Raw genomic sequence first — 21,979 nt, forward strand, 5'->3', positions numbered from 1 at the left:
GTTGAAACTAAGTATAATTGTATTATTATTCAACTTGCACTCTCAGTTAAGCTTTTTGGTTGAACCAATATGCTTATGGAACTCAATGTTTTAAAATAGATGTCTTTTTTTTTCCCAAAGAACAAGGGTAGCAAATCCCATAACGCTAATCTAAATGTCCAAAAACGCAGGCATTCAGCATCATGATTCATGCTCATGCAGCAGTATACTGTCTACAAGAGAACCGGAAACAATACGCTCCAAATCTTCACCTCGCCGTCCAACGCGCCACTGCAAACAATAGCACAATGGCCGCCGGCGCCGGCGCCACCACCACCACCGGACGATCCCTCTTCTGGATCGCCCCAACCGCTGAACAAGCCGCGGTCACGTCCGTACACCAAAGCTAGGCTCTTCACAGGCGCGCCGTGGCCTTCCAGGACGGCCAGGCGAGTGTACCCCGTATTATTCTCCGCTCCCCTCCTCCACACCCTCACCGTCCTGTCCGCGGAGCCGCTGCACACCACGTCCCCGGCCGCCGCCAGGCACAGGATCGCCTTGGCGTGTCCTCTGAGCGTGCCAGTGGCCTCCATGCGCCCGGCGCCGCCGTCGGCCCGCTCCCACACCACCACCGACCGGTCGCACGCGCCGGAGTAGAGCACCTTCCCGTCGGCTCCTAGAGCGAGCGCGTTCACCGCCGACCTGTGGCGCTCCATCGTCTGCACGAGCACGTGCTTGTTCCTCCGCTCCGGGTGGCGCCTCCACGCCTTGATCTTCTTGTCGGCGGAGCCGGTGTACACGTGCCCGTCGGGCGACACCTCCAGCGCGTTGATGGCGTCGTCGTGCGCGGCCGCGATGGACTCCACGCATCGGAACCCCGGTAGCCGCCACACCTTGACGCTCCGGTCCCATGACGCCGAGTACAGGAGCGCGCCGTCCGGGGACACCGCGAGCGCGGTGACCGCGTCCACGTGGTGCACCCAGGTGCGCCACCGGTGCCGCCGGACCTGCACGTAGCTCCACGGGAGCAGGAACGTCAGCAGCCGGTCCACGCAGGTCGGCAGGACGGCGCGCAGAACGAGGCGCGGGGTCCCATCCTTCCTGCTTCCGGTCCGCCACGCCATGATCTTGCCGTCTTGGTGGGAGCTGAGGAGGAGACCGTTGCTGCCCGTGGCGAGAAGACACTTCACGGAGCTGTCGCACGCCGCAACGACCACCGTAGCCCTGCAACCGTCGTCGTCGTCCCGTTGCTGTTCCTGCCTCCCGCTCGCGTCGCCCAATGGGCACACCCTGATGCGGCCGTCCGACGAGGCGCTGTACAGCGAGTGGCCGTCGAAGGCGAGGGCCGAGACGTAGGAGGCGTGGTCTCTGAGGGTGGCGACGCACCGGTGGTGGCAAGGGCTGACGTTTAGGTCGCGGGGACCTAACGATGGCAGGGAAGGAAGGCTTGGTTGCGACGAGAGCGACACGGCCTGAGAGAGCATAGCTTCTGCAGGCTCGTGCTGCCGGATTTGGCTCAGCTCTTGCTCACTGGCGGAATTCATGGAACTGATGAAGAATCTAATGAGCCAAAAAGGCAGCGGCTTTGTTTCATTGTATTGTATGCGCAGTATCGTAGTGGCTCTGATCCAGAAAGCTGCATAAGATTTCCTTTATTCGCACACCTGCAACTTGGACGGTTGGACCTGAAGAAGAACATGGCCCGACGGCCCCATCTATCGGCGGCAGCACAGCAACCAAATCCAAATGGCACACCAGCTTGCCGCGCTTAAAGGGAGATAGGACAGACGAGAGTGATCCAGATCGTGACAGCAAAATCTCGCATTGGTAAAGTGTCTGTATCAGATAACGAGAATTTAGCTACCTCCGGTCAAAAAGTAAAATCATAAGCTTCCTTGTTCCTTCCGTGGATAGTTCTGTTCGTTCAGGTAAAATTCTAAAGCGGTTTGTGTTCTTTTCCACGCGTTGACAGACGGCGTTGTCGTCAAAGAGAGAATAATGTCGAAAACTCCCAAGTGCTGCGTGCGGGGATCCATGGATAAGGATAATCGATGTTACCTACCACCAGCATTTGTGTTGCGCTGCCCCTACATACCATTTCCGGAGCCCTAGCAGATTCCCTTTCTGCCTACTTCCAAGCAACATGCATTCTCTTCTACACAAAGGTGATCCTGTAATGATATGATAGCATGGCCCCCATGGCTCCTCCATCTTGTTGCCGTCGATCTATTCCGGCATGGGGGTATGCATATAGCACATTAGCTCCAAAAAGGAACCTTAGACGAAGATCAATATAGGAGGACTGTCATTCTTCTCTTGCTGTCTTGCACAACTGAAAAATATGAAAACCTGAAATATGGTAAAGAAACAGCGTAGTACCAACGTGGCTTTCGCGATTGCGATATGCACCTGTACACTGCACCCAACTGGAACCACAGCCAGTAGCCAGTAGGCATCATGGAATGAATCACATGACATTTAAAAAAAAAAAACGAATCACAGGACAATACTGTCCCACACTGTCTCACAAACTCCATCGCGGGAACTGTTCCAAGTTGTTGTCTCCGATGTCCCTGCGATGCTCGTCGTACACACATTCTTCCGTTGCGCTATCTGCTCTCATCAGTGAAACCGACAGGGATTTGTCAGAGAAGATGTACAGTGTTTGCTGTGATCACAAGCGATGATAACAAATTCAGACATTGGAAACACATGGTGGTATGCAGGGCCATTAATTAATTAATTATATTCTTCGTGAAGGACGGTATAATTAATCAAAGGATATATATGCCGATCGCATCAACAGCAACGCGAGTGGTGGACTCGCGCCCGGCCGGTGTTCAGTGGATCGTCGTCGGAAACCAAATCAGCTTGGGAGCATGACGAGACAAGCAGATAGTTTAGCACGAGTACAGGACAAGCCAGCTTTGTTGTTGTAACTGTGATCACATCTACTTCCAGACAAGGTAGAGTAGGACGGCGGGCCCTTGGAATACCTATATGCCGACTCGAATTGGAAGCCCCTGTGCATTATTGTGTGGGTCGGGCTCAAGCTGATAAGGTGATAAGTACCCTGTTTCCCTGCAGCTTCTAGATGATGCTTACGACAGCAAAGCTAGATTTTCTCCACATGTAATGTAAGCCAAGCAAAAACTTTGGTTTCTCATGTCTGTCTTATGCTCGTGAAAATTCATTGAGTTTCAGGCGATGGCCGCAAAGCAAATCGAAGCGTGTTGTCGACTGGAGATGGCTTTTTTCATTGTAGTGGAGCTGTGAGATTCTAGCCCATAAAGTCAGACCACTTGCTGGGTCAATAGGCTTGTCGTTAGCATTTGTATGAGGCTAGAGAGTGACATATTCTAATCGCCATTTCGCGGGTGCGCGCGCTGCTCAAGAACAGTCATCTGCTTTTTTTTCTTTCTTTTTTTTTTCTTGAGCTAGTCTGCTCTAATTGACAGATCCACCTGCAAAGCTGTTGTCACGGTGTCGGCCTAGTGCCATGTCCTTTAGGCCCAGCAAAGAAACCAGGCCTTAACAAAGAAGGCCCAATATGATATAAGCCCATAAGGTCCAATAAATGTTGGGCCCGAAGACTGTATGCGACGCCGTTCCAAATTGGCGATTCGTGCTTTGTTGCTGCAATGTAAACAGACCCGAAAGTCTGAACTCTAAACTCCTCCTGATATTCCCCAACTGGTGAGGTCTGACGAACGACGGCCAGATATTCTCCAACTGCTCAAAGCTGAGAGTCTGAAACAGACACGAGTCAGTTGCTTGATCATTTAGCTAACCGTTACAACAGGATATGTGCAGCTCGCGTTGAAAAGTCGCAGACATCGGGATTCAAGAAATGTCCTTTGCACACAAGAAAGTACAGAAGAGTTATTCTTTTCTCATGCGACCACAGACAGGGCTCAAGCTGAATCAGGCGGTGCTCGTTGTAACTGCATTTCTTTTGGGGTGTTGAAGAATTGCTTTTGTTCAACATTCTTTTCCTAGTTAACTAGAAGACAATTAGATTATTGTCTGAATACCAAGTTGCTGATTCAGAGCGTCAGAACTCGCAGACGTATATTCTCTCGCCTCTTGTTCCTTTCGCTTTTGGCTGCAGTTGTAAGTAATGACGTCCTTCATACTAGTAGAAGTTACGCGGACACCGGGATTGACTTCTTGAGCGGCCTACGACCCTTCTCTGTTCTGTCCACCACTGGCGTTGAATTGAAAAGTCGCATCGCAGACATTGGGAATTCAGGAAATGTCGCAGACATTGGGAATTCAGGAAATGTCGTTTGTGCACAAATGAAGTACGGAAAAGTTATTTTTTCTTATGCGTCCACACTCCATACTCCATAGGGTTCACAGTCGGATGCCCTTGTACCACCAGAAGACCTCTGCTTTCTCACATGCATATCTTTCTTCAATTGTCTTCCCTGTCAACTGTCAAGTGGTAAGTACAAAATTAACGATAGGTGTATGTATGATTCTGATTGACAAAGTTGTCGATTCAGAGACTTTCAGAATTCAGAGGCGTGTGGTTCTCTTTACATACTCTTGTTCCTTTCGCTTTTGGTTACGCTTAAAACGAAATGTTAGCCGGAGCCGGGCCTGGCAGCCCACGACTCTTCTCCGTTCTTGAACCAATCGAGCAGCTCACCGGAAACCAATCAAGCGGAAGCTTCTCTGGCCGGTGACGGTGAGCAAAGTTCAAAAGCAAAACGCAGTTTTTTTCAATTCTGAACGCGTCACTTCACGCCGATCACAGCCGTGGTACGACAGCAACTGGCAACAGACACAATGGCCACATCCTCTCTCGCTCGCCGCCCTTGAGTTCTTGACCAAAGGCAACTCTCACCAAACCACACGCACATCGCTGCGACGTCCCGACTCGAACGGAGCCACCCGGACCCGGCTCCGCGTACCTGACCACGCTGCCCGTGACTTATCGGGTACCGAGCCTTAAAGCTTACGTGACAGCGAGCTCGGTTTGCTGGCGTGTTCTCTCTCTGCGCGGCCGGCCCGGCAAACTCCCTCTGGTTTCTGATGATGGGTGTATCGCAAGCTGCCGCTGTCGTGGTGGTCATGGCGTTGGCCGTCGCGGTCGCGTTGCCGGCGTCGGCCTTCCCGTCCGGCTTGCCGCCTGGGGCGCCACCGTTCCCGAACCCGTGGGCGGCGTTCCAGAACCTCTCTGGCTGTCACATGGGGGAGGAGCGGCAGGGCCTGGCGGGGCTCAAGGACTACCTCAGCCACTTCGGCTACCTCCCGCCGCCGCCGCCGTCGTCCCCGTTCAGCGACGCGTTCGATCAGGACCTGGAGTCCGCCATCGCCACGTACCAGCGCAACTTCGGGCTCAACGCCACCGGCGCGCTGGACGCGTCCACCGTCTCGCAGATGGTCTCCCCTCGCTGCGGCGTGGCCGACGTCATCAACGGCACGTCCACCATGGCCAAGAGCTCCAGCTCCTCGGCGGACGACGCCCACGGCAGGCACCTGTACGCCTACTTCGCCGGCGAGCCGACGTGGCCGCCGTTCCGGCGGGACCTCAAGTACGCCATCACCGCCACGAGTGAGACGTCCATCGACCGGTCCACGCTGAGCGACGTCTTCGCGCGCGCCTTCGCCCGGTGGGCCGCCGCCACCAACCTGCGGTTCGAGGAGACCGCGTCGGAGTCCGACGCCGACATCACCATCGGCTTCTACGCCGGGTCGCACGGCGACGGCGAGCCGTTCGACGGGCCGCTGGGCACGCTCGCGCACGCCTTCTCGCCCACGGACGGCCGGTTCCACCTCGACGCCGCGGAGGCGTGGGTGGCCGGCAGCGACGTGTCGCTTTCGTCGACGTCCGGGGCGGTGGACCTGGAGTCCGTGGCGGTGCACGAGATCGGACACCTCCTGGGGCTCGGCCACTCCTCGGTGCCCGACGCCATCATGTACCCGACGATCAGGACGGGGACGAGGAAGGTGGAGCTGGAGGCCGACGACGTCCAGGGGATACAGAGCCTGTACGGGAGCAACCCCAACTTCACGCCGACGTCGCCGGCGACGAGCAGCCGCGAGATGGACAGTAGCGCCGGCGCGGGATTCCGACCGGATGGAGTCTTCGTCGGAGTAGTTGCGGCAGTTGGACTGCTCCTAGTCATAGTGCCGTAGCCCGTAGTAGACCTCTAGTGCTTGTCATTTTTGCCACGTCCTTCGTTACATCGATTTCTTGCTCGATTAGTTGATTCTTGGATAGATTCGTGTGTACATACTGCGATTACTAGTACAGAAATACAGAATAATACGGTACTTTAGTTCACAAGAAGGATACTACAAGTTGTGGACACGTGGAGTGAAGCGGCATTCTTTCCGGGTACAGCCGGAATTCGTATGGCGGCGGCGGCGGCGCCTGCGCTGTTTTGGTCCAAGAGTCGTCCGAAGCTTCTATCCTCCGTCAGATCATCCGTATCCCATTTCGTCCATGACGGATTAATTAGGCCTTTTTAATTCACCCAAAAACTATTTTTTTTTTCAAAATTCTCTATTACATCAAAATTTATGGCACATGTATAAAATATTAAATATAGATGAAAATAAAAATTAATTACACAGTTTGCCTATAAAACACGAGATGAATTTTTTAAATCTATTTATGATTGGACAATATTTGTCAAATAAAAACGAAAGTGGTACAATGTCAAAATACAAAAAATGTTTTGAATCTAAACAAAGCCTTAGAGTCAATGTCTTCTATAGCAATTCACAAACACGCTATGGAGTAGTTATAAGCACTGACGAGAGAGGAACCCGCCGTATAGATAATTTATTCACGGAGCAAAAATCATCATTGTCCATGATCTCCACGTAAGCTCCGACGTAATTTGCCGTGGAAGTGGAACCACTAACGCGTTGCTTTTGACGATGCTTGGTTCACACCGACTAGGTCGCTAAAAGTATATCTGTTGTTTTCGCTTTCGGATAAGTAAAATATATTTGACTTTAATCAAATATACATAAGAAAATATTAATTAAGGTACATAATTAGTATCGTTTAATAAATCTATTGAATTTATTTTTATAAAAAAATTTTAAAATATAATTGTAGATATTTTCTAGGCCCTGTTTGGATCAAAGAAATTTCATGGGAAATTCACAGAAATCCATTCTTTTGGAAAGGTTTTTAAAAATGTGTTTGGAATGGAGGAAACTTCAACAGTGAAACAAATGAAAGTTTCCTACCTCCATTCATTTCACGGGAAACAAAACATAGTCCAACCCAATGGATTCACGAAGACCGAGGCAACAAGGAAAGAGAAACAAAAATAATGGTACTTGCTACGTCGCAATCGGTGGATTAAGCGTGTGTTTGGTTGAAATTGGTATCATTGCATTTTTGTTTTATTTAGCAATTAATGTCTAATCATAGACTAATTAGGCTCAAAAGAGTGTCTCGTACTTCTAGCTATGTTTTTTATTTCATAAATAGTTTATATTTAATATTCAATGCATGTGTCTAAAACATTCGATGTAATAGAAGTTAAGTTTAACAACACCAACCAAACAGAGCCTAAAGGGTATGGCTGGTAGAATATGTTTCTTTGCCTATTTTACATGAAGGATATCATAGTAAAAAAACATGCTATGTCTTTGTTAATTTGTTCCTTTGAAATCATGTGTTCTAATTCCTGCATTCCAAACACATAGTATTTCTATGTTTCTTTGTGTTTTCCTTTCCTCCGTTTTCTCAGTAAATCTATACCCTATTCTTATGTTTTTCTCATTCATATTCCTCCAATAATCCAAACAGAGCTTCAATCTAGTTAGATTTAGAAAGTTTGATCAGCACGAATATCAAAGCAAATGTACTAATATATGATCACTCGTGTCAGGCCTCGCAGAAAGCAGAAGAATCAAGCAAGCCACTATTTAACAGGTCAAATTAGACTTGGCCGGAAAAGATGTATAGTTAAAATAATCAGATTAGGCGACCTGTTCCGGCATGCAACTTCTTCACTTCTGGAAACCATTCACGCCGTTTTGCACTCCGACCGCGTCTGAGCACGGCAGCTGCCGACATGTGGACCAGTCCTGGCAACGGACCCACCAGTCGGTATCCCCAGGTCCAGAAGCCAGAAGCTGGCTGGTCAAAAAGTCAAAACTGGCGCGCAGCTGCCCCCCGAGCACGAACGGACCAACCAACCACCGCGTTCCGGACATATCCGGACGCGCGACTTCTCCCCCCGCCCTTTTTCAATTCCACAGGCCTGGCGCGCATGGGCGGCGATGCTTCTGGAGTTCTGGTAAGCGTGTGCTCCTATAAAAGCCTCATTCTCTTGGCATCCCAGGCTCCCTTGCCTCAGCCGCAAGAAAAGCAGCAGCAGCCAGCAGCACAGGGTCCCTTTCCTTGCATTCTTCCTCGAGGGAATCGTCGTCTTTGGCATCGGTGTTGCCGGCCGGTTCAGCCGATCGATCGGGAGTCGGGACCATGCAGCGCAGCAACTCGTTCGGCACGTCGTGGGCGGACCAGTGGGACTACGGCGGCGACCCGAGCCCGCGCGCGCGCGGCCGGCATGACGGCGGCGGCAAGAAGCAGGGCGGCGTGGAGAAGACCAAGGCGGCCGCGGTGACGGGGCTCAAGAAGGTGAAGGAAGGCACCGCCAGCGGGTTCCAGTGGATCAAGGACAAGTGCCAGAAGAAGGGCGGCGGCGGCAAGAAGCAGGGCGCCCATGAGGGCTCCGGCATCGCCGGGTACTAGCTAGCTGCTAGCTAGTCTCTGTTTCGATTCGAAGCCTATTCTTTGGTTAATAATAGGCGGTTTCTGTTCGTTTCTTCGTTCGGTCCTTCCTTGTGTCGTCCATGTGTATACTGTTGGATGGATGTACTGTCGAACCCTTCGTGTAGATTACTGTTTGGATTTCAGCTATTGATGATTGGTTTATTGTTTGCAAATCTCGTGCTCTGTTTTGCCGCACAAGTTTCTTTGACACCCAGGTGACCCTGGATTCATATGTCGTAAACTGGAAAGCATCAGTACAAATTGCACAACAACAACAAAAATTAGAGCGAATAATTGCCAAGATAGTTGATTGGACATCGTTAACCGTTGGCACACATGCCGGCAACTAGCGACTCTATGCGCCTATCTCCCATGTGCCTCCGGTTCATTGTAGTACTTGCAGAGATACGTGAAGAACACAAAGCTGACGGTGCCGACAAAAGCCAGAAACCAGTAGTACTTGTCCAGGTGCTCTTGCCGCGGATCATCGGAGAACCAGCCGTGTCCCTCTCCCATCCTCGCCGTTGTCGTCTTGAGGACCTCGATCAGAAAGGCACCGAGGAAGTTTCCGAAGCCAAAGACGCTGACGTAGAGCGCGATGCCGATGGTCCTCATTGTGTTAGGGACCTGCGTGTAGAAGAACTCCTGCATTCCGACGACCGTGAACACATCAGCTACTCCCAGTAGAATGTATTGTGGGAGCAGCCAGAATATGCTCAGCTGATGAGTGGTGCCATCTCCTTCGCTGACGAAATGGAGCCGCTTTGATTCGACAATGGAGGCGGTGACCATGGCCACGACTGAGAGGACCATGCCGATGCCGATCCGCTGGAGCACGGTAATCCCCTTCTCCTCCCGGGTGAACATGCGCATCAGAGGGATGAATATCTTGTCGTACAGCGGCATGAGCAGTATCACCGACATCGTCGTCGAGCTCTGGAGCATTGCTGGAGGAATCACGAAGGTGCTGCCGACCTTGTGGTTTATCAGTATCCCTTGCTCGGTGAAGAACGTCATTGGCTGCTGAAAAATGACAGCGAAGATCAGCAGTGTTGTCCAGATCGGCAGGAGCCTCAGGATAGCCTTAGTGACACTGACATCAGGTGCAGTGTCATGGCCATCTTCTGCCTCTCTGTGATCAGTGAACTCATCTTTAAGTGCCTTCTCTTCTAACCTGTATTTCAAGAATTAAACATATAACATATGAGAATACTACAGAAGAAATTGAGGTACAGACTACTATTGTAAATCTTACTCTAGCTCCGAAATGTCAGGATCATCATCTCTAGTCTGTAAACGGACCTTCCGAGTAATGACATGTGTAACAATTTCTTTCAGTACTCTGAAAATGCTATCTGAAGGTTTGTTGCCAGTATTCCGTTCCATGTACATATACAGAGGAGTTCCGCAACAGAATGCGACGACAGATAAGATCATGACGCCGCAAGGAATAGCAAATCCGAGCCCCCAACCAAACGTGTCTTGGATGTATGACATGATGGAGTTCCCCAAGAGGCTACCACTGCATATACCAAAATACCACCACTGGAAGAACAGGCTCTTCATCTGGTTCTTTTGTTCAGCTGGCAGAGATTCCATGTCATCTTCGATCAGTAATTGGTCAGCTCCAAATGCCTGCAACGAAGGGTTGTATCCACCCTGCCCAACTGAGATCAAGTACAGTGGCAAAAACAACAAAGAAGATGGCATCCATGAGTGCAGCACTGCCCATGAGGTTAAACCTACTAGGCCCTGATTAAGAATCAAGAAAAACGATAGAAAAAGGTTATTAGGTCAACTGCAATTTCTCACCAAAAAACAATAACAGAAACTACAGGTGTAGAGTATCTGAAGTAAACTTGTTCTAAGGGAGTACTTATAGTAGTGTTGCTGTAGCCTCCTGGAACAGGGAAAAAACTTACCGCTATGTAAAGCAACGATGAAACAGTTATGGTAGAATAACGATCCCAGAAAGAATCAGCAAGAATGGCACTAGCTAGTGGAAGCATGGACGTGACTCCATTCCATGTGCTAACAATCTTTGCAGCGGAGGATGTGCTCATCTTTACAACATCAGTAAGGAAAGTCACAATATTTGAGGCTATCCCCTTGTAAACAAATCTCTCCACACCAGCCACCACTGCAACACAAAATGTAATGATCCGAAAAATGATGCACAGATGATATCTTGCAGGGGAAAAACAATGACATTGAACACGGTTACCTATAATGAGAACACATGGCTTGCTCAGGGCTGCCGACTTCACTTCTGAATCCATGAGAAACGGTGAACACCAAGAAGCCTCACTCAGCTCCTTCAAAAGTTTACATATATGGGATATTCTGAGCAAAGACAGATGAGACCTAATATTGTTGCCCCTTCTTTTATTAGTGGTAACTCCACAAATGGGAAGGAAAAGCGTGAGGACTAGTAGTGCAGCCTCCACAAATCAACATATTTATTTTATGAATTATGACTTATGAGTATATAAGTCCAGGCATTAGTGCCGTTAGAGGATAACGAATCCAGGACTAATATGGATATGGAGAAGTATTAAGAACAGGGTGTAAAAAAGAAATGAAATCTTATGTGGAAATTTTCGTTGATGAGTAGGAATAATTCAAGTTAGATGAATGTAATTAGCTGCAAAGTTCAGAAAATGTCGAAGACAAAGCACCATACCGACTTCAATATAGTGCCTAGAGCCACACACCATTATTAACTGATCATGCCTATATGAACAGGAAACTAGCACAACATGGTAAGACTAAACATAATACTGGAATTTCAATAGAGAAAAAAGAACTGTTTAGCCATTATACAAAGATGGCAAGATAGTGAAAACATGACATGACAGAAAGCCAAAAAGAGCACCTGACGTAGTATGTGGAAGGTGTAACTTTTATTCATGACAATGCTTGTGGAGCTCAGCTTGACAATTGAAACCTAAACAACACCTTATCATCCTAAGCCATAAATTTTTACAATGCAGTAGTGCTCAATCATTTAAGCACTTCATATGAGACAAAAGATTAGCAAACTAGACAGCATCTGCACACTGACGAAATGTCCTGGAGGTGCTTTCTGATGTGGAGTTCACCAATCCTATTTTCGTGTATGAGCATTGAGAAAGCTAATTTGAATTAACATTTAACTTCTGATATGGGAGGCAGAGTAGCAACTGCATTTCTATCTGCACTGATTACAATAGGTTCATGGGTATTGGAATACCTCTGTGTTACACGTTGCCATCGCTTTTCCAAAAACGTACTCATAAGAAAATGCCAATTGTGGCATGATCACTTGCGTACTAATAAAATATAGACTCATTTAGGTACCAACAAAATGTAGACCAAACTAGCTGTGCACCATCATCGATGATGCTCACAGTGCACTAACCTGAAAAGGTCACAACTTCCCTCAAAAAAACATATATCTAACAGAATCAGATCTCCAACAGAGTCATTTCATACCCATCCTCAACAAGTTGCTTTCACCATTCCAAAGTGACAACAGGAACACTTTTTCAAAAGGCAAAACTTATTCAGTGTGAGATGGCTTGTAGTAGTTCGAAAGATGACTGAAGCACAAAAGCAAATCTTATTTATTCTACAGGAGATAGCTTTTCTAGTGCTGACGGTCACACCACATTATTGAAGGTGAAAATTGGACAAGACACTGGATGCAGAGACTAAACTTTTACAGACTACAAGGCCTATATCATGTGAGTTTAACGAGCCATGAGCCTGACTGCATACACAGTCAAGAAAACACAAGCCACTTATTTCTGATGATTGTACCTCCCCTCCTCCACCCTCCTTTTGAACTTCTCCTTCTCGTCATCTGACTCCCCGACCACCGCTTCCTTCGTCTCGTGCAGCGTTTCTTTTGCCCTCTCTGCGACATCGTCAGTCTTCTCCTTTGCTACCCTCACGAACTCTTCCGCTGTTGATCTTGCCTTATCCCCGATTTCACCTAGGGTGGTGTCATCGTGTTTCTCGGCGGAATAATACTGCCAATTTCACAGGAAAACACCGAAGATTCTGAACACAGGTTAGGAGAGTACCAAAATCTATCACTTTGATTGGAACGAACTGTTGTTGTCTAAAACATTCGTACATCACGATTCACTCCTTGTGCAGTTGTGCTTGCTTAATTATAATTCAAACAACATTGGGACGAAGTAGCAGCAGTGACAGTGACAGGATTGGTGAACTCACCCTGTAGTAGCTGGGAAGAACATTGTTGCAAAGTGCTGGCAGGGCAGGGGATCTGGCCACCAAGCTCCGGGAAGGGCAACCGAACTGGCGATGAGCAAGCAACCTCTTCATCTCGCCTAGCAGCAACACTCCAATGCTCAAGCTCGAAGCAATCCGATAGGGACGGCCGTCTGTTCTGAACTTCTGATTGGGAGCCGCCGTCTGCCCTCCCTTATTAAGAAGTCGGGACGGGACGCGTAAAGGCAGGTCGATCCCCAGCCCTCTCTCGAGTCTCGACGTGGCGCCGGAGTGCCCGGCCACGTACCCGAGGACGCATGCGAGGCCGCTCCAGGCGTCCGCCGTCTGTTTGTGATTCGTGTGCCTACCTCTTGGAGCGATGTGTACGGTACGGCTAGGGTTTGTTTTTGCATGATGTCAGCTAACCGAGCCAGTTTTAGAGATGAAACTTCTCTCTCATCTGGTAAAACTCTTTCATTTAATGACCCTATTAAATCAGTAATTTTACTTATACTCCCTCCGTCCCTGAAAGAATCAATTCCTAGGATCCGTGCCAGTCAAACTTTTTAAAGTTTGACTAACTTTATAGAAAAGAGTAACAACATCTATAATATAAAATACACATTATATGAAAATATATTCTATGATGAATCTAATAATACTAATTTGATACTATAAATCTTAGTATTTTTTTCTAAAAATTTGGTCAAAGTTTAAAAAGTTTGACTTAGGACAACTCTAGAAATTGACTCTTTCGTGGACGGAGGGAGTATGTCACTCTATTTAATATAGATAACACTCTCATGAAGCATGGCGTCAGACGTCCTCACGGGGGGTTACGTTCACCGCCGTCTTCGATACGAGTGCGATGATCCGATCCAGGTCCGTGACCATCCGTTTTATTAATTTTTTTTATAAATATTATATATTTTAATATAACTTATTTAATCATTAAATATATTTTAATAATAACTTTTCTATTGTAAAATTTGTATAAAACTTTTTAAATAAAACAAATGGTCAAATATAATTAGTCAAAATTAAAAATATCAATTTTTTTGAAACGGAAGGAATACGTACTAAAGAATGAAAAATATAAAGGTTGAAAAGAAAAATAAAAAATCACATGGAACCAAAAACAAAAAATAAAAATAAATTAAAGAAAAGGAAATAAAAAATAATAAGGAAAGGAAAGGAAAGGAACGAAACGAGAAATAAAAGGAAACAAAAGAAACATAAAAAATATAAAAAAAGAAAAGTCTACATAACCCTAAACTTTCTAGGGTAGAATACTTCATCCCATAAACTATAAAACCGAATATTCCACCTCATGAACTTTTAAAACCGGTCAAATAACCCCTAAAGTGGTCTTAGATGGTGGTTTTGTTTTTTCTTTTTATTTATTTTCGCTGAATTTTTGAAAAATTATAATAAATCACAAAAAATGAAAAATTATAATAAATCAGTTGGACTTCTGATGAGTAGATCTTCACGATGAATATATAATATGGTATATTTTAGTACAAAGTTTTTATTGTACCTTTAAATATATGTTTTTCTATAATTAATAAGAATAATTCATATATGTAGTTTCTATGGTTCAATTGTGGTAAATTTTTTATGGTGGACTCATTATTGTGTATGTTTGAACTATAGTAAAAGTTTTATAACCATTAGATCACGTATAACTCAGTTATAGATTTATTTAGCTTTATTTTTGTTAAATCTATGATGTATCTTTTGAGTCTAATTAGTATATGACCTTGTTTAGTTTCCAAAAAATTTTGCCAAAAATTCAGCTCCTCAACATATCGAATCTTGCAGCACATGCATAGAATATTAAATATAGATAAAAATAATAATTAACTAGTTTGTCTGTATTTTGTAAGACGTATCTTTTGAGCCTAATTACTTTATAATTAGACAATATTTGTCAAATACAAACGAAAGTGCTACAGTATCTATTTTATAATTTTTTTTAAACTAAACAAGGCCATATCACTTGTCAGGTTCAGCACATATCGCACAAAGTCTTCGGAGGAATCGGATTTCAGCAATTTGATCCGTTCCTCCTCCAAATGGAGCTCTCTCCAACAATGCCGCATTGGCTTGCACTTCAAGAACACAGTGACCTCCGTTTCATCATAACGGTAGCAAATTAAACCGGCCATCGTGTATCTTGGACTACACCATGTCTACTTATGTCCAGCTTGAAAGCAAGGCTATTAGACTGTCTCCAACCACGTAACCTAAACCTAAAAATAGGTCATGCACAATGTTTTGCATCCTAAAAATAGGATCTAACATAAGACCCATACCGGTAAACTGTGCAATAAGTTTTTATTTTTTGTCTATATTTAGTGTTTCATGTATGTGTCGCAAGATTCGATGTGACGAAGAATCTTGAAAAGTTTTTGATTTTTTGGGTATAAATCTGCAAACAATATTTTCAACTATAACTTTTCAGACCAGCGAGGATCGTCCACTCGTACACGACGCAGCAAAAAGGCAGGAAGGAGGTCATTAAAAAACTCGTCTTTTGTCTTAAGAAGATAGTGACATGACTCGAATCTGGGTTGGCTCAGCCAACCGCTTCTTTGGCGCGTTGTGCTGATCAGTTACACTGTAAGAGTGTTGGCAGAAAGGAGGTCGTTTTGCTCTCTTGTGCCGGTTTGCCTCGATTCTTCCAGTGCTACAACAATACTCTTTCTTTATATGATTTAGATGTCGTTTTGGACAAGATTTGGATCAAATATTGAAAAATAAATCATCAATAACTTTTAAATTGTTGAGTTTGTAAATGTGAAAATTATATGAATAGATTCGTCTCGAAAAATATTTTTATAAAAGTATATATATTATGTTTTTTTCTAAATATTTTTATAAAAATAAGAGCAACTCCAACAGCTTTGCTATTCTTATTATGGAGGCCTTTTAGAACTTCTATAGTAGAAAAAGATGCTCCAACAGATGTGCTATTTGGTTTTGTAAAATAGAAAGTTTGCTATCCCTTGATTTTCGCTGGCCATATATAGCCAACCACTGACACTAGCTATCTGATAGCAAGACTGTTGTGAACCTCTTAGTTTTTAAGAAGTTATCTATTTTACAAAATGGCTAAACATTAGAATTTGACTACTAAATTTAGCCAAACTCTTGGAGATGCTCTAAGAAGTCAAAGTTATGTTTTAGAGACTATATTGCTGTCCTAAATGACATCTAACTCGCTATCATTGCTGTGATTCAGTGATTGTGTTCCATCTGTTACCATACCTGGTCATACGGTGCTAGCCTTTTCCCTCGTTCCACTACTTTCTCAGAGTGGATTGGCACTCCAGTACGCCATGATCGAACACGATCAACGGTGTCTGTGACACACATGTGCTTGGAGCAGTAAGCAATTCAAAAGTTACATATTGAGGCCTTGTTTAGATGTGATTTTTTTTGGATTTCGCTAATGTAGCACTTTCGTTTATTTGTGACAAATATTATCTAATTATGGACTAACTAGGATCAAAAAATTCGTCTCGTGATTTCTAGCTAAACTGTGTAATTAGTTTTTATTTTCGTCTATATTTAATACTTCATGCATGTGCCGTAAAATTCGACGTGACGGAGAATCTTGAAAATTTTTTTGGTTTTTGGAGGGAGGCCTGAGCTAGTTTTTGTACAGCGTTTGGAATAACCGATTGCACTCTTAATAAATGGCCAATAATTGGAATAACAGATTGCAACTCCCTACCGAGTACCGAGCCATGTCTCTATATCAGCTCATCAACCAATTGGGCTCCCTCGCAAGTCGCAATGACGATGCTTGCTGTCCTCGCCGTCCTCTTGGTGTCCACGGCGGTGGCAGCAGCATCCTCCCACTCCCATCCCCACCCGCTGGACCCACTCTCCGCCGCAGAGCTCACGGCTGTCCGCGCAGCCGTGCTTGCCTCTCCGTTCGTCCCCGCCCGCCCGCTCCACTTCCACTACGTCGGCCTCGACGAGCCCGAGAAGCCGGAGGTCCTCTCCTACTCCTACGCCTCCGCCACAGCCCTCCTCCCGCGGCGCGCGCTCGTCATCGCTCGAGCCGATGGCCAGTCCCACGAGCTCCTCGTCGACGTCACCGACGCCTCCGCGCCGTCCGTCCTCTCGCACGCCGTCCACCGCGGCGCGGGCTTCCCGATGATGACGACGGAGGACCAGGTCGCGGCAATGGCGCTGCCGCCCACGTACCCTCCCTTCGTGGACTCCGTGCGGCGGCGCGGGCTCAACGTCAGCGACGTCGGCTGCGGGGTGATCTCCAGGGGGTGGTTCGGCGCTAGCCAGCCGGCCTACGGCGGCGGCAGGGTGGCGAAGATGCAGTGCTTCGTCACCGCCGGGTCGGCCAACTTCTACGCGCGGCCGCTGGAGGGCGTCACGCTGGTGGTGGACCTCGACCGGGTGGCCATCGTCGGGTACCGGGACAGGGTGGTGGAGCCGGTGCCCAAGGCCGACGGCACCGACTACCGGGCGGAGAAGCTCGGGCCGCCGTTCACCGGGCCGGCCACGGCGCCCGGCGTCGTCGTGCAGCCGGAGGGCAGGGGATTCCACATTGATGGCCGTGTTGTCAGGTACAGCGTCACATCTCAAATGCTGTTCATGATAGGATTACTGTTGATGAATGGACAGAGCCCACACCACACATCATTCAACAGTAAAGGGATTTGCAAGTTGCAACGAGATACAAAACAATGACACCACACATCATTCAATAACTATCATTTACGTTTTAAAAAACAATTTTAACAAAATATATATTAAAAAAATATTAATATTTATAGTACATAATTGGTATCGTCGTAAAGATTTTTTGAATCTAGTTTTTTAAATTATTTAAAGATATAAATATTACACGTATTTTCTATAAATTAAGTTAAACTTGTGGCACGAAAATTGAAGACGACAAATAAATTAAGACACAGAGAGTATGTCATTGTTTTGCACGATTCTTAACTTATATGTATAGTGTTTTTTTAATAAATTAGCAAATAATATTTTTTAGCTTGACTTATCAGTGAATGAACCTTCTTTAGATGCAAAGTATTTTTAAAATATTAGAAAAATACTATGGTTTTACAAAATCATTTGGTTTCTAAAAGCTACCGGGGATTTGGTTTTGTCAAAAGTATAGTTTTTTTAGAGTTTTAGATATTCCTTTCATGAGTCTTTTTTCTAAAGCACAGTTTGTGTCTCTTTAACCTAAAAACCACAATTTTATGATATTACAGTTTTCAAAAACTATGTCATCCAAACAGGCTCTAAATGATTTATGGTAAAGCCATTTTTTTGTCTAGAATTATATTCTTATTTCGCACGTTAGCATTTATAGAAAGGGGAGGTCAATGCCAGATTCTAGAAAAGAAAAGTGGAGGGGAAAGCAACAAAATTTATGTCAGCGGGTGTCTTCACACCCCAAACTCTGCACCAGTATAATCTTCACTTGATCCTCTGTCTCCAGATCCACTAACCGTTTATCCTGAAGTGGTATTCTCTCTGTTTTGAAATAAGTTTAATATCTACAGTTTCGAAAAGTTCAGCTATTTTAAATCTGATAGAATTTATAAAAAAAATTAATGCACAAAAATCAATGAAATCAAAAGAATATCATTAGATACAGTATGAAATATGTTTCCCACTATATGTTCATTTACTGTCGTGAGACTCTTTTCTATAAAGTTAACTATATCTAAAATAGTTTGGTTTAAGACGACTCTAGTTATGTATTCACACCAAATGCCAAATAGAAATTCAAAAGTTACCTTCACTTGCCAATGCGCGTGGCACCTCTGTTTCCTCTACTTCACGCACCACCCAAAAGCTAGTTTCACTCTAACTCAAATCATCTTACATTCTTATGTCTGATCATATTTACACAAAACTGATATTTATGATACTTTAATCATCATTAAGTTCATTATATAGATAATATTTTCACTAGCCCTTCAATCTGTGTTCGTGTACGTCCTAGAATCTAAGGAGAGATAAGAATGAATTTCGTGATTAGTATCTACAACTAATCAAAATGATTTATCTATTCATGTCTGCTCTTTCTATTCATTTCCTGATGTAATAGAATATATATTCATTGTTATCTTTACTGGTTGCGATGAACTTATCAATTACACTCCATGTTCTTTTCCCTTTCGACAACCATATTTTTTTTCTACTCTATGGCACACAAATTATGTTTTCAATATGAATTTAGTTCAAACCAGAGTTATAATAGCTCTCATTTGAGCTTTGTCCTATATCAGACTTATCTAGGTTTGATAAAATTTAAAGAAAAATATACCAACATCTACAATATCAAACAAGAGCGCAGTCAAAATATATTTCATATCTGAAATGGGGGAAGTATAATTTTGTTGTTTGCAAGTTAAGTTGGAAATCGTGTTCTTTTTTTTCTTGAGAATAGAAATCTTGTTCTTAGAACACCTTTATTCTAAATCCTCCTCCTGTATTTTAGTAAAGCACAATAATTTTTATATCCTAAACTGCACTCTTAGTTATTATTATTATTATTATGATGCCCATTATCTAAAAAAACATTACTGTGATGCCACAAATGACGGTGCCAAGAAACTTGATGAGAACTCCGGGGATCACGGTGTGTGAGGGGATGGAGGTCGAGGGGGCCAGCACGATATTATTATTTAAGCCACCATTTTTTTAGCACTAAGGCCTTGTTTAGTTCCAAAAAATTTTGCAAAATTTTTTAGATTCCCCGTCACATCGAATGTTTAGACGCATGCATGAAGTATTAAATGTAGACGTAAATAAAAACTAATTACACAGTTTGGTCGAAATTGACGAGACGAATCTTTTGAGTCTAATTAGTCCATGATTAGACAATATTTGTCAAATACAAACGAAAGTGCTACAGTGCTGATTTTGCAAAAAAATTTGGAACTAAACAAGGCCTGACTTTATCTCAAGATGTTGAACTCTCTATCAAATAAGTATATTAGAACTTGGGGTTTTTTTAACTAAAATATAGATATGTCATTATACTGCAATAATATAAGATTATATAATAAGTAATTAATAATAAGTTATATTTGTACCTGTGTTTGGTCAAAATCATTTTTTTGTATTATGTTTCCTTGACTATATATCCCGCCATCCGGGCGTTTGCGCGTGACTGCAGATGGGCCAACTGGGAGTTCCACGTTGGCTTCGACATGCGCGCCGGCATGGTCATCTCGCTCGCCTCCATCCAAGACGCCGACGATGCCGCCCCAGGGGGCCAGCGGCGCCGACGGGTGCTCTACCGCGGCTTCGTATCAGAGGTGTTCGTGCCCTACATGGACCCGGCGGAGGAGTGGTACTTCCACACCTTCATTGACGCCGGCGACTACGGCCTGGGCGTCTCGGCGTCGCCGCTGCTTCGCGGCGCTGACTGCCCCACGAACGCCGCCTACTTCGGCGGGTACTATGCCGACGCGGACGGCAAGCCCGTCGAGGCCATGGACGTGATATGCCTGTTCGAGAGGTACGCCGGCGACGTAGCGTGGCGTCACACCGAGTTTGGAACGCGTGGCCGCGTGGTGAGCTGTGGCTGGGTTTTTTTTCTGCTGGCTCAAGCTTTTTTTATTGAGTTCACGCGCGGCGGACATTGTTTTATTATGTATGAGTTGATGATTTGCATGCATGTGGTATATGCAGGAGACGGAGGTGAGACCGGACGTGACATTGGTGGCGAGAACGGTGGTGACAGTGGGCAACTACGACTACACTTTGGACTGGGAGTTCAAGACCATGGGCTCCATCAAGTGTGTGGTAGTATATATTGCCCTGTCTCTGCTATCTATATATATATATATATATATCATGTTGTCCCTTTGTGTCACGTGATGATGCAACCAAATGTATGCACTCTCATCATGCATGTGGCCTGATATATGCATATGCATCGCGCGCGCGCTGCAGGTGTCACTCAGCGGCATCCTTGAGATGAAGGCGACGTCGTATACACACGTCGAGCAGATCAAGTCCGACGCGCACGGCACGCTGGTGGCCGAGAACACGGTGGGCGTCTACCACGACCATTTCATCACGTACCACCTGGACCTCGACGTGGACGGCACCAACAACTCGTTCGTCAAGAACACCATGGTCCCCGAGCGCAATACCGGGGACCCCGCCACGGGCGGCGCTGACACGCCAAGGAGGAGCTACTGGACGGTGCGCCGCGACGTGGCCGAGACGGAGGCCGACGGCCAGGTGAACGTCGACGGCGGCGGCCCACCGGCAGATCTGCTGTTCGTCAACCCGAGCAAGGAAACCAAGGTCGGCAACGAGGTCGGGTACCGGCTCGTCCCGGCGGGGGCGACCGGCGCGTCGCTGCTGGCGGACGACGACTACCCGCAGCGCCGCGCCAGCTACACCAAGCGGCAGGTGTGGGTGACGCCCTACGATAGGTCGGAGAAGTGGGCGACGGGGCTGTACGCGGAGCAGGGCACCGGAGAGGATAGCTTGGGTGCCTGGAGCAAGAGGAACAGAGGCATCAGGGACAGGGACATCGTGCTGTGGTACACCGTGGGACTCCATCACATCCCCTACCAGGAGGACTTCCCGGTGATGCCCACGCTCAGCGGTGGCTTCCAGCTGCGTCCGGCCAACTTCTTCGACAGGAATCCGTTGATTCGGACCAGGCCACCGGCTGATCACAATAACTACCCAAACTGCTCATGTGGCGTCGCGTCCATGTGATAAGTAAAGGCTATGAAAGAACCTCTTGGTCTAGTTATTTACATGATGAGGTGGGAATTCGCTGAGATTGATAATTCATGTAGGATCACAAGAATATTTTAAATAAATGCATCACAAGCAAAAACTTGTAGAGTAGAGAGCTGAAGTGAACGTGGTTATTATATATGGTCTGGCCTTGTTTGGTTTAAGTTCAAAGACAAATTTGGATTATGTGCTTCAACGCGAATTATTGTTCATGCTTCATTAACACTTACGTAAGAATTGATAATTGGCTACAAACAACATGCCGCA

The 21,979-nt window shown here is 45.9% G+C and overlaps 6 protein-coding genes across 6 annotated transcripts; 3 read left to right on the forward strand and 3 right to left on the reverse strand.

The window, feature by feature from the left end:
* On the reverse strand, window positions 74-1,903 carry LOC8068600 (protein JINGUBANG). The gene has a single exon (XM_002454263.2). It carries the CDS (start codon window positions 1,521-1,523, stop codon window positions 213-215), a length of 1,311 nt encoding a protein of 436 aa, XP_002454308.1. The 5' UTR covers window positions 1,524-1,903; the 3' UTR covers window positions 74-212.
* Window positions 4,540-6,274, forward strand: LOC8068601 (metalloendoproteinase 2-MMP). The gene has a single exon (XM_002452528.2). The coding sequence runs from the start codon at window positions 5,020-5,022 to the stop codon at window positions 6,124-6,126; it is 1,107 nt and encodes a 368-aa protein (XP_002452573.1). The 5' UTR covers window positions 4,540-5,019; the 3' UTR covers window positions 6,127-6,274.
* Window positions 8,228-8,904, forward strand: LOC8075729. Its single transcript, XM_002452529.2, has one exon. The coding sequence runs from the start codon at window positions 8,441-8,443 to the stop codon at window positions 8,708-8,710; it is 270 nt and encodes an 89-aa protein (XP_002452574.1). The 5' UTR covers window positions 8,228-8,440; the 3' UTR covers window positions 8,711-8,904.
* On the reverse strand, window positions 8,939-12,126 carry LOC8075730 (protein NRT1/ PTR FAMILY 5.8). Its single transcript, XM_002454264.2, has 4 exons — window positions 10,956-12,126; window positions 10,654-10,871; window positions 9,987-10,483; window positions 8,939-9,905 (listed from the first exon to the last, which is right to left on the reverse strand). The coding sequence occupies exons 1-4, from the start codon at window positions 11,008-11,010 to the stop codon at window positions 9,095-9,097; spliced, it is 1,581 nt and encodes a 526-aa protein (XP_002454309.2). The 5' UTR covers window positions 11,011-12,126; the 3' UTR covers window positions 8,939-9,094.
* LOC8068602 lies at window positions 12,314-13,164 on the reverse strand. The gene is made up of 2 exons (XM_002454265.2): window positions 12,953-13,164; window positions 12,314-12,744 (listed from the first exon to the last, which is right to left on the reverse strand). Exons 1-2 carry the CDS (start codon window positions 13,061-13,063, stop codon window positions 12,514-12,516), a joined length of 342 nt encoding a protein of 113 aa, XP_002454310.1. The 5' UTR covers window positions 13,064-13,164; the 3' UTR covers window positions 12,314-12,513.
* LOC8068603 (primary amine oxidase 2) lies at window positions 16,688-21,917 on the forward strand. The gene is made up of 4 exons (XM_002452530.2): window positions 16,688-17,547; window positions 20,124-20,523; window positions 20,642-20,755; window positions 20,906-21,917. Exons 1-4 carry the CDS (start codon window positions 16,754-16,756, stop codon window positions 21,686-21,688), a joined length of 2,091 nt encoding a protein of 696 aa, XP_002452575.1. The 5' UTR covers window positions 16,688-16,753; the 3' UTR covers window positions 21,689-21,917.

This window comes from Sorghum bicolor, chromosome 4 (genome assembly GCF_000003195.3).
Source record: "Sorghum bicolor cultivar BTx623 chromosome 4, Sorghum_bicolor_NCBIv3, whole genome shotgun sequence".
Taxonomy (NCBI): domain Eukaryota; kingdom Viridiplantae; phylum Streptophyta; class Magnoliopsida; order Poales; family Poaceae; genus Sorghum; species Sorghum bicolor.

Excerpts from the sequence above, each read along its gene's own strand:
- LOC8068600 (XM_002454263.2), bottom strand. The coding sequence starts at position 1,523 with ATGAATTCCGCCAGTGAGCAAGAGCTGAGCCAAATCCGGCAGCACGAG.
- LOC8068601 (XM_002452528.2), top strand. The coding sequence starts at position 5,020 with ATGATGGGTGTATCGCAAGCTGCCGCTGTCGTGGTGGTCATGGCGTTG.
- LOC8075729 (XM_002452529.2), top strand. The coding sequence starts at position 8,441 with ATGCAGCGCAGCAACTCGTTCGGCACGTCGTGGGCGGACCAGTGGGAC.
- LOC8075730 (XM_002454264.2), bottom strand. The coding sequence starts at position 11,010 with ATGGATTCAGAAGTGAAGTCGGCAGCCCTGAGCAAGCCATGTGTTCTC. Across the intron at positions 10,872-10,955 it reads GCCATGTGTTCTCATTATAG|TGGTGGCTGGTGTGGAGAGA; the intron begins GTAACCGTGTTC and ends TTTGTGTTGCAG. Across the intron at positions 10,484-10,653 it reads CATCGTTGCTTTACATAGCG|GGCCTAGTAGGTTTAACCTC; the intron begins GTAAGTTTTTTC and ends ATTCTTAATCAG.
- LOC8068602 (XM_002454265.2), bottom strand. The coding sequence starts at position 13,063 with ATGAAGAGGTTGCTTGCTCATCGCCAGTTCGGTTGCCCTTCCCGGAGC. Across the intron at positions 12,745-12,952 it reads TTCTTCCCAGCTACTACAGG|TATTATTCCGCCGAGAAACA; the intron begins GTGAGTTCACCA and ends TGAAATTGGCAG.
- LOC8068603 (XM_002452530.2), top strand. The coding sequence starts at position 16,754 with ATGACGATGCTTGCTGTCCTCGCCGTCCTCTTGGTGTCCACGGCGGTG. Across the intron at positions 17,548-20,123 it reads ATTGATGGCCGTGTTGTCAG|ATGGGCCAACTGGGAGTTCC; the intron begins GTACAGCGTCAC and ends GCGTGACTGCAG. Across the intron at positions 20,756-20,905 it reads TGGGCTCCATCAAGTGTGTG|GTGTCACTCAGCGGCATCCT; the intron begins GTAGTATATATT and ends CGCGCGCTGCAG.